Consider the following 13,576-nt stretch of genomic DNA (forward strand, 5'->3'; position numbering starts at 1 on the left):
AGGCAATTCTCCTGCCTCAGCCTCCTGAGTAGCTGGGATTACAGGCACACACCACCATGCCCAGCTGAATTTTTGTACTTTTAGTAGAGACGGGGTTTCACCATGTTGACCAGGATGGTCTCGATCTCTTGACCTCGTGATCCACCCGCCTCGGCCTCCCAAAGTGCTGGGATTACAGGCGTGAGCCACTGCGCCCGGCATGTGTGGATAATTTTTACCAGAGTTGTCAAATTGTATAATTAGGTGAGTGTCTTCACAGCATGTCTACTATATTTTAGGAAATCTTAAAGCATTTCATGCCCATTTCAGAGAATACTTTACTGCAATAACAATTCTATTGAATAATTATTTAATTTGCTAAAATAACTCTTCTCAGAAACAGGTAATGAAATGCCTATTTATTTAATTTATTCATTTGGCCGTTCATTATTGCTATCCTAGAATTTAGTTCTTTGATAAAGTATCCCTGTTTATTATCTCCAACAAGTATTTTTTAAAAAAGGATAATGTGTCAAATAACTCACCCCAGGTCTCCGTCCAGATTTTCAAATACTTCACCACCAATTGTTTCATTATCCGGATTCAAACAGATTTCTATCATATTGTAAAGGGCATTTTGGCCCCAGTCACTATCTTTCCGAGCTTTATTAAAATGTCGAAGGGCATCATTTGGTTCTCCAGTGTACCTTGTTAAATGTTTAAAAGAATTATTTATTTCAATCACTGACTAAAAGATTTATATTAGTTTATAATCTGGTCTGGTAAATAAAACTGAACTATTTTGAAATGTGCTTTTTTTTTTTTTTTTTAACAACAAAGAAAAGCTTATTTTTCTACTTTATGTACAATGAGAAAAAAAAATTAGGTAGCATTTATTCGTCAACAGATTTACCAAAGATATAGTCCTTTACAATACTGAAATCCTGGCTCCAATTTCACTCTGGAGTTACACTTCTCAGCCATTGAGAAAAATCTTGGAACATCCTCAAGTTTTCCACATCTTCTTAGGAGATCAATCAAACGAGATAATGTCATATAATTATCTAGAAACAAATAATACTTCAGATATGGGGAACATTTTATACTGTTTGTTTTGTTGGTTATAATTCTACTTCATTAAAGTATAATTTACTTCACACAAAATAGATTTTTAAATAAAAGTAACAGAATGTCTCAGGGTATAAGTCCCTAAAGAGACTGTATGGCCAACTAGATGATCTACTAAATCATGTAGTCTGGGCTAGGCACAGTGAGATAAGGTTCTAGATAGGCAAATCTAGAAAAATGCATATTTCTTGTAACTTTTCTATTGTTTTGGGGACCAAAGCCTTACAGAAACAGCCTGTACTACCTAGGTAATCTAAACTTTCCACTGTATAGTTCAGGAATACTGATTTAATTACACAGGGCAAGTTCACCGCCTGTAACTGAGAACCCCTCTTCTACTTACTGTTGCTAGGAAGGATGTGGGAACAGTACAATTGACAAATAACGTATGGGGTGGGCAATAAGAAATTTGTCTCCGTCTCTCTTTGATATGTATATGTAGCTAACATACTATACTAGAACCTTAGCATGTTGGTCCCCATATTTTAATTCTATTTCACCCTCTTCTAAGAAAAACATAGTTAATTCATTTCTTTGATCTCAGGAATAATTTCCTGGCAGGTTCCTAGAAAGTCTTCTCCCAATTCTATCTAGTTCTCTCATCACTAACATACTAAGCTTTGAGAATAATTTAATAAATCTTTTTTAGGACTATAAAAATAATGTATAGGCTCTACAAAAAAAATAAGAAAAAATATAAAAAGTATCAAAAAAAATCATTCATATTCCAGCTAGAGTAGCACATTTTGATGTGTTTTCTTTCATATATTTAAAAACCAACCTATATATAAATGTAAGCAAAGATATGTATTTCTTTGCTGATATTCATACAAAATCAACATCTGTCCACATATATACAAAATTGGAGTCACACTTGGGGCTTTGACTTTGATTGGTTTTGACTGGTTTTAATGTTGATTTTGATGAGCATTAAACAGTAAACATTTCCCAATTGTCATTAAATAATCTTCCAAAACATGACTTTTAATGCTTACTTAATGGTTTATTTACTGATGATTCACATGATTTACTTCTTTATAGTGGTGTCTTTAGATGTTTGGGTGCTAAAGTTTCAGCTAGCACAGGACTAGGGATTTGTAGAGGACTTGTAAAAAACTTTATATAAGCTATTCTGAACATGTTCTTAGGTTGAATTTCTGCAATTAAAATAAACAAACAGAAGCTTGCTTTAAAGCTATTTATCCTTGACTCTATTTTTCTATTTGAAATGAGAAGATACAATATAATTCAGCAATTTTTCTGAGTATATACACAAAAGATTAAGAGCAGAGACTCAAACAGATATTTGTACACCAACGTTCCTAGCAGTAACCTTCACAATAGAAAGTGGAGAGCGTCCAAATGTCCGTTGCGGTTGAATGGATAACCAAAATGCAGTACATACATACAAAGGAATGTTGTATGTTGTATGTCAGCCATAAAAAAGAAGGAAACTTTGACATACACTATAACACAGGTGAATTGTGAAGACATTACACCAAGTGAAATAAGCCAGACAGAAAAAGACAAATGCTGTGTGGTATCACTTATACGAGGTGCCTAGAATAGTCAAATTCATAAACATAGAAAGTAAAATGATGGCTGCTGGGGGTCAGGGGAGAGGAATGAGGAACTGGCATATAGACTTACAGTTTGGAATGGTGAAAAAGCTTTGGAGATGGATAATGGTGATGACTTACACAACAATGTGAATGCATTTAATGCCACTGAATTGTACACTTAAAAATGGTGAAGATGATGAATTTTGTGTTACATATATTGCACCAAAATGCAAAATATTATTTTTATAAAAAAAAAACTTATGGAAACATTGTATCTACTCGATTACAGAACATCAAAATAATACAGGTTGATAATATCATTTGTCCCCTTGACACATAATCTTGAGTCCAGAGAGAGATTTTATCACTCCTTTTAGCATCACCAAAAAGGGCAAAATAAGAATATGGTTCCAGAAAAAGACAATTCAAATTATTGGTCTTGTCCTTTAGCTATGTGAATTCAAGTAAATTATGCAAATTATTTGAGTCCAACATACTTATTTTCCTAAAATATGATTATAATATTGACTATAGTTATGCTACAGAAATAAAGGCATGAAAAATATTTATAAATTATAAATATTAATAATATTTATACCTCCAAAAATTTTGATAAGAAATAGAGTAACTACTCCATAATAAAACAACAGCATCTGGAAGCTGTATTGGATTAAGCAAGAACTAAAGGTTAAAATTTCTGGCTAAAATTCTTTCATATGATACTGCTAGTATTGCCAACATTGGGAAGGCAATTTCTTGGATATTTCTCCCCTTATATACTATTGAAATGTATTTGCTATTACTTCAAGTTGTAATTACCACTGATAGATTAAATTACATTCACTTGTCTTTTGGTTAACCAGGAAATTTGATAGAAGGCAAATTTCTGCAAGAAATCCATTAAAAACTAAAATGTATATTACCCTCTAAAAAATTTAGCTGGTCCATCTTTACTGATGAATACTAGGAAGATATGAAAATAGTTACAGGGTAATGAGATATGGCAACATGCAGTGCCACGGTATTACAAAGCACAGGATTCCTAACTTTGCCTGGGGGAGTTGGGAAATTTCACATAGGAGCTGACCTTAGAAGCCTCAAGGATATGAGAAAGAACTCACTAGACAGACAAAGGCATTCCAAGAGGGGAGAGAAGAACAGTGTGGGGAGTGTTGGTAACTTTGATATCATTAAAGGAAGAGGGATAAGAAATATAAATGGCCAAATAATTTTGGGCCACATTATTATTAAGATAATGCTATGATTTTAGACTTTATCCTGAAGCGCTATCCTAAATTTTAAGCAAAGGGATAGCTTTTGATGTTTAGAACTGATACAGTCCTATGATGGCCCAGAGCAGCCAGAGACTAGAGACTGGAAGATGAGTTGGCAATCTGCACTAATTCAGGTGAGTGGTGATATAGGTCTTCATTAGAGCAGTGGGTTAGGATATGACAGACTGGATGTGTTACCTAGCTATCAAGCAAACGGGAACTGATGAAACATGTTAACCAATTAGTATGAAGAAAGAGGAAAGCTCAAGGCAATCTGGAGATTCTGAGAGAAAAGGGGCAATCTGTCATGATTGCAGTAATTAGATCTAGAAGACGAATTTTTCAACTATTTAAATTAAGTCAAATTGTACAGTGAGTTTCTGAAATAAGCTAAAACAGAGCCTTAACCTGAAGTATAAGATGAGTTACTGAGGATAATCAATAACATACACATAAAATTAATGTAGATACATATGTTTTAGGATAATTCCAACAAAATAGATCTGTGGATAAGTATACAAAGCACTAGTAAGAATAAAGCACACAACACAAGATAGTACATAGATCATAAAAATAGTACATAGATCATAAAAATTTACTTAAAAATTTGTGGGTTTTTCTGAGACCGAGTCTCATCCTGTCACCCGGGCTGGAGTGCAGCGGCGCGATCTTGGCTCACTGCAACTTCCGCCTCCTGGGTTCAAGTGATTCTTCTGCTGTATTTTTAATCGAGTCGGTGTTTTACAGTCATTAGTGAATGACTGATCCATTCAACCAATAAACATCTATGATGCCACATCCATGTGCCCGGTATTTTGTCTGATATTGGGAGTAAAAGATAAATATGGTGTGATCCCTGAACTTGAGGATTCTACAGTGTAATAAAGAACACAAATATGCACATAAATATTTTTAGCAAGATACTATAAATAATAAAGATGTATGGACAAAGTAACCCAGGATTAGGGTTACCAACTCATCACATTTTGCCTGGGACTTTCTGTTAGTATGGGAAGTTCTGTAACCAGGAAAACCTTTCAGTCCAAGGCAAATCTAGGATGGTTGGTCATGCTACCCAGCATCACCTAAGACATTTTTTAATGTGGGTGGTGGCAGTGGGAAGCAGATTTGCTTTCCGCCCCCCTCACCAAGAGGGATATATTTTAGATTATGTGTTTGGAAAGAGAAAAGGGGGACGAGATAAGGCAGCTAAAGTTCATTTTAGGTCAAAGGAAAAACCCTAAGCAAATACTTGGACATGTGGCTGTATGTCATTTGGTGTTGCTGGAATACATGATCCTTATATTGTATTTATAAATAATTGCTTTTATATTTGTTTACAAACAGTCCAAAGCAGCCAGTCTACTAAGCCAATTTTTTTGGGAAAAGGGCTGCTGCCAAGTAACAGAAACTTAGGTGAAACAAAACCCACAAGACACATGAAGCCTTCTTCAAATCTTAGAAAACTATAATGGGTGAGATCCTTCAAATCTTAGAAAACGATATCTTTAATATTCACAATGGAAGAAGTCTGTTTTTTAAAGAAATACAGTTAGATCATTGTCTCAAAGGGAAAGACTATGAAATGGGAACAGCTTGGGACAGAATGAAAGTATTATGTATATTACTTTTAAATGGGTAGTTTAGAGAAGAGGAATAAGAGATAACAGTGTGGAACAGGTAGAAATGGAAGAGGAAAAAAAACGACACAAGCCTGAAGAAAATAAAAATAGGTCTGGGCAATGTGGGTGGCAAGGTGAGCCGGTATTTTGGACCCAGGGTGAGTTGAAGAGGTAAGACTCAAGTTTTTTCACAGCATTCTTTTAAATAACATCTGAGTATACTCTGGAAAAGACAGGGCAAAAAAACCAATGAAATGGCCTGAGGTAGTCCCAAGGCGGAAAAAAAAATAGTAAAAACAATAAAGAGAAATTAAAGTTTTGACATTACTATAAAACAGACCATATTTTTTCTTTTCAATTTTTGCACTAACTCGGGATATTTTATTTGTATGTACCAACTGATGTTTTCTAAATTCAAACTTCTTTTTATTGAAAGCATCAGTAGAGGTAGCATGTAGAGCATATCTAGTTCTTTGAGTTGCCCTGCTTGAAGGACGGCCACCTCTGTGTCTCTGCGGCTCTAACCAGGCAGCTCTGACCGCCTAGGGCAACAGCCTGAGAGGAAGACAGTGGGGTTTAGAAGAACTGAAACACAGCTCTAGGACTTCCCCTGCCAGTCAAACTCTTTTTAGTTAACACAGGTAGTAATATACACCACCTGTTAGTCAAACACTTCCCACCTCTTTCTTTTCCTCTTCCTCTCCTCCCTCCCTGCTTCCCTTTCTTCCTTTTCTCCCTCACTCTTCTTTCCATCCAATATTTGTTGAGTACCAACTAAGCTAGATATCTTCTAAATTCTGGAAACACAGCAGTGAAGGGCAACGTTTCTGGTCACTTGAAGCTTCTGTTCTATGATTTGCAGTTTTTTTGTTTTGTTTCACAAGGGCTACACAAACCCCAAAAATCATTTAAAAAAAAAAAGCCAAACCCCAAAAACCCAACTACACAGAAAACCGGATAAAAGGACAGAGAGCAAGAAGTGGCTACTCCATGTAGGCCAGCGGGGGAGGGGCGCTCTAAGGAAGAAGTAGCACTCGAGCAAGGATCCCAAAGAAAATGAGGCAGCAGCCAGATGGACCTTTGGGAGGAGCATATTTCAGGAAGTGGAAACAGCAAAAAAGGCTCAAGGCTGTAATTGGCTTGGATGGTTGCCTACCTTGTTTCTATTGTCCCTTTCTTCTTTACTAGTAGAATTCTGATACTATTCTACAGGGCATTAGATTTGGCTAAAAGATAACATTTTTCACCTTCTTTTGCAGTCATAAAGGTGATACTACTGAGGGTTTTTTTTTTTTTTTAAATCCATGCCTACCTTGTTTCTATTGTCCCTTTCTTCTTTACTAGTAGAATTCTGATACTATTCTACAGGGCATTAGATTTGGCTAAAAGATAACATTTTTCACCTTCTTTTGCAGTCATAAAGGTGATACTACTGAGGGTTTTTTTTTTTTTTTTAATAAAAAGATGATTTGCTGGTTGGCAAGCCCTTTAGCCCAGCTCTGCACCCACCTTCCCCATCTGGGCCCTGGAACAATAATGCCCAGCACTGCAATGGTCATCTTGGACCATGAGGTAATGCTCAAGCAAGTCAGGGTAATGATGTGGAACAAAAATTGAGAAGGCTCTGGTTTCTTGATGATATGGTGCAACCCCCATGCCAGTCCCTACACGGCGTACTTTTAGGTTTCTTTTACAGAAGAGAAAATAAAAAGCCACGCTTTTTTAGCCTAAAATTTTCAGGGATATCTCTGCCACTTTCAATGAAAGCATTCTAAACTCTTTGGAGGCTAGGGATGGAAACAGAGATGAGTTATGACAATGCTGTAATAATCAACGTGGAAAATGGCAATGGCTCAGACCAGGGTGGCAGTAACAGTGGTGGTAAAAAGTGATGGCATTCTAGGTATAGTTTGAATGTAGCACTAGCAAAGGTTTGCTGATAGGCTAGAGGTGATATATGAGAGAAAGGTGAGACAAAGGTTAACTGTGAGTTCTGGCCTGGCATAACAGTGGGCAGTGATGCCAGTCAGGTAAGAGGTGGGGGTGGAGCAAACTTAGAAGGAGGAAAAGATCAGGTGTTCTATTTTGGACATTATAAGTTTGAGATACTCCTAGACATCTGAGTGGGAATACAAAGAGGCAGAGGTGTACATGAGTAAAGCCTGCAGATAAATGTTTAGGACATATCAGCACATACATGGGATATAAAGCCATGTGCCTGGACAAAGTCACCTACGGTGTGAATATATAAAAAGAAAAGAGGTTTGGGAACTGAGGCTGGGAGTGTTCTGATATTTAAAGGTCATCAAGTGAAGAGAGCTCCAACAAAGTAGACTGAGACAGTGGGCAATGGGGCAAAAGACGAACCGAGTGAGTTTAGGATCTCAGAGACAAATGAAGAAAGTCTTTGACCGTGGATGAGGATGAACTGTGCCAAACATGATGACAGGTGAAGTCCGCAGAGAACTGAGAACAGAATCTGATCTGGCAATATCAGGGTCACACTGCAGAAGCGACTTCCCTGGAGTGCAGTAGTGGTTGAAACAAAATGAAGACAGCATGTTTCAAAATCCTTTAGAGAAAATTTGTTGTCGAGAAGAACCGAAGAAGGGCACAGTAATTGGGAGGGGGCGAGAGTTAAGAGTTGATTTTTACTGACTGATTTATTTAGAGCAGGAAAATGTCACAGCACAGTTATATGCTGATTAGAAAAAAAAATAATTCAAGAGAGAAAACTATAGGAATCAAGCCCTTTGGTAGGTGAGAAGCTGGCCATGGGTGGGATCATAAGCCTGGGGAGGACAAAGACTGAGGAATGGGTAAATCTGCTGACAAAGAAGGGAGAAATTCTTTTTCAGGTACAAGTATTCTCTTAGTGAAGTAGGCGGCAAGGCTTTTAATTGTGGACAAGAAACAGGGCAAGGCTGTTGGAAGTTTGAGGGGACAGGAAAAAGGGGGAAAAGTAGTTAGAATCAATGAATTCATTATTGGAATACAGTAGGATTGCCAGGTTTGTGCTCATAATTTAAAATGAGGCCAGAAAACAGTGTTGTATTTTCCTCACAGCCATTTCAGCTACTCAAGCCCACGTGTGGAATAAGCAGGCAGTTTTTCACCAAACGGAAGAAAAAGGAGAAAGGAAGGTGGCTGCGCTGAAGAAATAAAATCAGAGGATATTTACCTGGCTTACGCTCTAAAAGCTGCTGTAAATGGAACACTGCTTGTTCGTAGTCTTGTTTTCTGAACATGAGATCAGCCATCATCTATAAAGACAAAAGTTGGTTCTAAAAATACTGCCTTGTATTTTACACAACATATTCTTTCAATAAAGACTTAGCACTAGAAAAATATAGACGATAAACATGAGGAGGGGGTAGCATTGTTTAAAAAGAAGGCATTAAGGTTCAAGCCCACCTTGAGCAGAAAGGCTTGGAGATCAGTTTAACAGAAGATAATCAAGGATGTGAAGCAGATTGCTCTGCTTGCTGAATTATATTTTTAGCAAAAAATATACTCCTAGCAGTTGTTTTAATAACAGAAATTTGAAAGGAATTGCACACTCTGCATGCTATTGTAGAAAAGATACCTCACTGGACCTGATTAAAATGATAATGAGAAGACTCAAAAATAAAACAAAATTTAAATCATAAATATTTTGATAAATTAAAAATGAGCAGACCTACTGAGATTTTTCCTATGTGTTTTAAAACGCAGACTTCATATATATCTTTTTAACAGCAATAACTTTGAATAAACCTCACAAAATGTCATCCATGTAGCTGTGTGCAAAAGTGACAAATATTTCAGTCCACATAAAAACAAAAACAAAACAAAATTCTCATCAAAACAGACCATCTTAGACTGATGGATGAAGTTTTTTTTTTCCCCTGTAACTCCAAAAATTTCACCCAAACTCTTAAATTCGTCCAGCATTCCTAAGTAAGTACTTAAAAGTTAGTTCTTAGCAAATTATAGTGTTACCATGTGAACTCCACCTAACCAAGCATCCCCTTAGGCATAAATAAAAATTAACTAGACCCAAAAGGGCATGTAAAAGCCCGATATAGGTTTGTTGTCTTTCTTATAAATAAAATCCTAATGATTCTGGGTCTTTATTGGTAAAATACACTAACGTTAGAAAAATATGATTTCTTCCAAAACCCAACATGAGCCATGCCTCATCCTCTAGTAGTAGTTCTGTGGGGTAAAATTTAAAATTTATAAAATGCAACTGCTTTGACTGAACTGAAGTTCCTTGGACTGACCGTGGTGGCAGCTTCATTATCCTGGTCACTCTGAAGCAGCACAGCACACTGCCGCAGGCAGGCATCAGGGTCATCTTGTGCCAGGTATAATCGTGCCAGTTCCAGCATAATCTGTAGAGCAAAGGACTAGACTTGTCAGACACTGTATAGAATTAAAAGTGAATGAGGAAAATATGCAGATACAGATTAAACTTTAGTTGACCACAAGTCACTGCAATAAAAATGTCAAGTGTAATACACACACACACACACACACACACACACACACACACTATAGGTAAGCCCATCTGTATTTTCTCTTACACTAGAAAAAAACAAAACAGAAAAACAGGTAACAACTCACTTCAAAAGTAGAGAAGACATAATGCATTGTGAAAAGAACACTGGTCTTAAAACTAGGAGATGGGATTCTAGTCCCAGCTCCTCCAGGATGGAGCCAAGTCAGGTCCTTTCTCTCTCTCCTAATCTGCCTTCTCATTTGTAAAATAAAAAGCTTTATGCAGATAATCTCTAAAGGTATGCCTCAGATTTAAAAGTAGGATTCCAACTCCTTTAGCAACCATTGAAAAAGGTATCTGTTTGGTTATGCCTTGCTAAAGGTTGTTTGTGCCCTTTATCTGAAAAAATTATATTAATAAAAACGTTCAAACTAGTCATTAAATTCTGGAGTATAGTTGCCTTTTATATAGCATCACTTACTTAAGTGTTCAGCCATTAATTATTTTCAAAAATTAATCATGTCTCCAGATCTTCTCAGATCTTGACAGAATAAAAACATTTTAATTTTAACATAGCCAGTCAGGTATGTAAGGGCACTACACCAAATTATCTTTACGTTTATTCTCCCACGGTGCCATATGAGGTCGTAGATTCAGTCTAGCCATTTTCGCATCCTAATACTAAACACCAATTGAAATACAGAGGAGCTGAATTGGCTAAATGCAGATATTTGTGATTGAGAAGTTATTTTATTTTACAATTATTTATTTTTGATAAATTAATTTGAAAATTATTTAAATTATTTTGATAATCAAAAACATAAATATTAAAACAATTTTTCAGGTTGCTTATGTTGCTTGTTCCATTACCATTTTTAAACTCTAATGTTCTTTTTTTCTTTTCTTTTTTAGTTTTGAGACAGGGTCTTGCTTTGTTACCCAGGCTGTAGTATAGCGGCACCATCATGTTTCACTGAAGCCTTGACCTTCTGGGCTCAGGTGATCCTCCCGTCTCAGCCCTGTGAGGAGCTGGAACTACAGGTGCACGGCACCATGCCTGGTTATCTTTTGTATTTTTTAGTAGAGTGGAGTTTTGCCATGCTGCCTCAGCTGGTCTTGAACTTCTGGACTCAAGTGATGTGCTTGCCTTGTCCTCTCAAAGTGCTGGGATTACAGGCATGAGCCTCTGCATCTGGCCTTAAACTCTAATATTCTTAAAGTAAGCATCATGTAAGATTTTGAAAGTTTTAGAGGAATAATAATCTTTTAACTTGTATTTTTGTTACATTTCTTTTAAAATCTTCTTTTTAATTTTATTTTTTGAGATGGAGTCTCGTTCTGTTGCCCAGACTAAGTGCAGCGGCACAATCTCAGCTCACTGCAACCTCCACCTCCCGGGTTCAAGTGATTCTCCTGCCTCAGCCTCCTGAGTAGTGGGATTACAGGCACCCACCACCATGCCCGGCTAATTTTTGTATTTTTAGTAAAGATGAGGCTTCACCATGTTGGTCAGGCTGGTCTCAAACTCCTTGAGATCCACCCGCCTCAGCCTCCCAAAGTGCTGGGATTACAGGCATGAGCCACTGTACTCAGTCTAAAACTTCTTATTAAATAAACTGGTAAATTTTACACCTGAGGAAATCAGAGGACATCTGGAATAAAAGGTACGTAAAATTTTATAAAGGTACTGACCTTATTATCTGTTTCACAATGAACCAGGGCCTCTCTATAAAACTTAATTGCTTTTTCATAGTCTCGCTGAGCAACAGAATGTTTTGCAATCTCTGCACAAATTTCAGCTGCTAAACGTTTCTGTGCAGGAACTGCATCTGGCTGTTCCATCTGAACACGTTTTAGTACCCGAGCTTGTAATTCTCGAGCCTAGAAAAAAAATAAGCATAAAGGGAATTAAAAAAAAAATAAAGAAAGAAAGGAAATTAAATTCTCCATAACTCACACACAGTGTAATTTTACAGATTTATTTAAACATTATGAACCCTTGATCTAACAAAGCCTGATCCAAGGAAAATGTCTTATTGAGATCTCAAGCATTTACTTGTTTGCAAATGAGCCAGCATGCATATATCTTCCCAACAAAACACTATGAAATTACTGAGCCTTTTCCCACTGTTACAAGTAGGTATATAGGAAGTTCACTAGGGAAGAAATATAACTGTGAAACAAGTAAGAGGAGGTGGGGCCTTCCTTGGGGTAAGAATGTAAAGTAGTTCGTTAAATTGGAGGAATATCAGCCTTTCTACCCATCTATCTGATCACTGGAACATTGAGATCTTCCTTTAATAAACGGTAAAAACTCCCATGTTTTAGGTCTTCAAGAATAAAATTTATGTTTGAACTATGCATAATCATTTGCTAATGAATGCATTCATTTAACAAATAGTATATGCATACCATATGCCATATACTATGCTACACACAGGGTGCACTTCTGGGGACTCCTGTCAAAATGTTAGTTAACAAGTGCTTTGAAACAGGTTTTTGCTTTGTTTTCTCAAACCAGAGGTTTAGAGAGTTATATAGCATTCCTTTGCAAATGAAAGAAAAATATGAGTGTATATAGCATGTGGTTAAGATTAATGTTTCATGAAATTTTTATTTTGGTTATATTAATATGTGTTTATATAAGTATGTCAATATATGTACATTTGTGTGTTTTGGGTTATACATATGCATACATCTGTTCATGTTTTTATACACACACACACACACACACACACACACACACACTCATGCATGTGGCTTCTAGTAAAAAACCTGAAAACAACTGGTTTAGACAGGATGATCTTATCTTGCAGGAAGGTATCCTTACATCCCTGAATTACTGCACCTCTACACATCAAGATGTCCTCCTTTGACATCACTAAGCCATTAGGAAAGTAGAAAGCAGGGAAAGACCCAGGGCCCATCCCTAGCACCTCAGGGGTAAGGGTACTATGCTAAGGACAAAGGTTTCCAGGTAGTGGCCTCCTAGCATTTTGTTAGGGATGTCCCATCATTTATGGCCACATACTGCTTTACATCCTGAACTCTAAATTGCAAATGTAGGAAGGAAAGTGAAAATGAAAGAGAAAGAGGAACAAATATTGGCAACAGAGGCCCCTGGCAAACTGCCCCCGGAGGACTGTTGTGTAAGGTAAGTGGAAAATACTGTTGCCATGGGAGTACATAACAGAAAACCTAACTCAGTCTTGGAGGTCAGGTGAGAATTAAAGAATTGCCAGTACCAGCCAGGCGTGGTGGCTTGCGCCTGTAATCCCAGTACTTTGGGAGGCCAAGGCAGGCAGATCATGAGGTTAGGAGTTCAAGACCAGTCTGGCCAACATAGTGAAACCCGTCTCTACTAAAAATACAAAACATTAGCTGGGTATGATGGTGTGCACCTGTAATCCCAGCTCCTTGGGAGGCTGAGGTAGGATAATTGCATGAACCTAGGAGGCAGGGGTTGCAGTGAGCCGAGAGCCATTGCACTTCAGCCTGGGTGATAAAGCAAGACTCCATCTCAAAAAA

At 37.1% G+C, this 13,576-nt stretch overlaps 1 protein-coding gene and 1 long non-coding RNA gene across 2 annotated transcripts in view; both read right to left on the reverse strand.

The window, feature by feature from the left end:
- TTC21B (tetratricopeptide repeat domain 21B) overlaps positions 1–13,576 on the reverse strand; it is a 77,209-nt gene that overhangs the window by 15,217 nt on the left and 48,416 nt on the right. The window contains exons 20-24 of the mRNA XM_037745787.1: positions 11,741–11,929; positions 9,831–9,941; positions 8,747–8,828; positions 893–1,043; positions 525–686 (exon numbers count right to left, since the gene is read on the reverse strand). Of these exons, the coding sequence (XP_037601715.1) occupies positions 525–686; positions 893–1,043; positions 8,747–8,828; positions 9,831–9,941; positions 11,741–11,929 (695 nt within the window). The remainder of the gene's footprint in view (positions 1–524; positions 687–892; positions 1,044–8,746; positions 8,829–9,830; positions 9,942–11,740; positions 11,930–13,576) is intronic.
- On the reverse strand, positions 2,800–8,729 carry LOC119474129. Its single transcript, XR_005203424.1, has 2 exons — positions 6,878–8,729; positions 2,800–6,721 (listed from the first exon to the last, which is right to left on the reverse strand). It is a non-coding gene; the product is annotated as an uncharacterized LOC119474129 (long non-coding RNA).

The sequence above is a fragment of the Cebus imitator genome, unplaced genomic scaffold, assembly GCF_001604975.1.
Source record: "Cebus imitator isolate Cc_AM_T3 unplaced genomic scaffold, Cebus_imitator-1.0 Scaffold10, whole genome shotgun sequence".
Taxonomy (NCBI): domain Eukaryota; kingdom Metazoa; phylum Chordata; class Mammalia; order Primates; family Cebidae; genus Cebus; species Cebus imitator.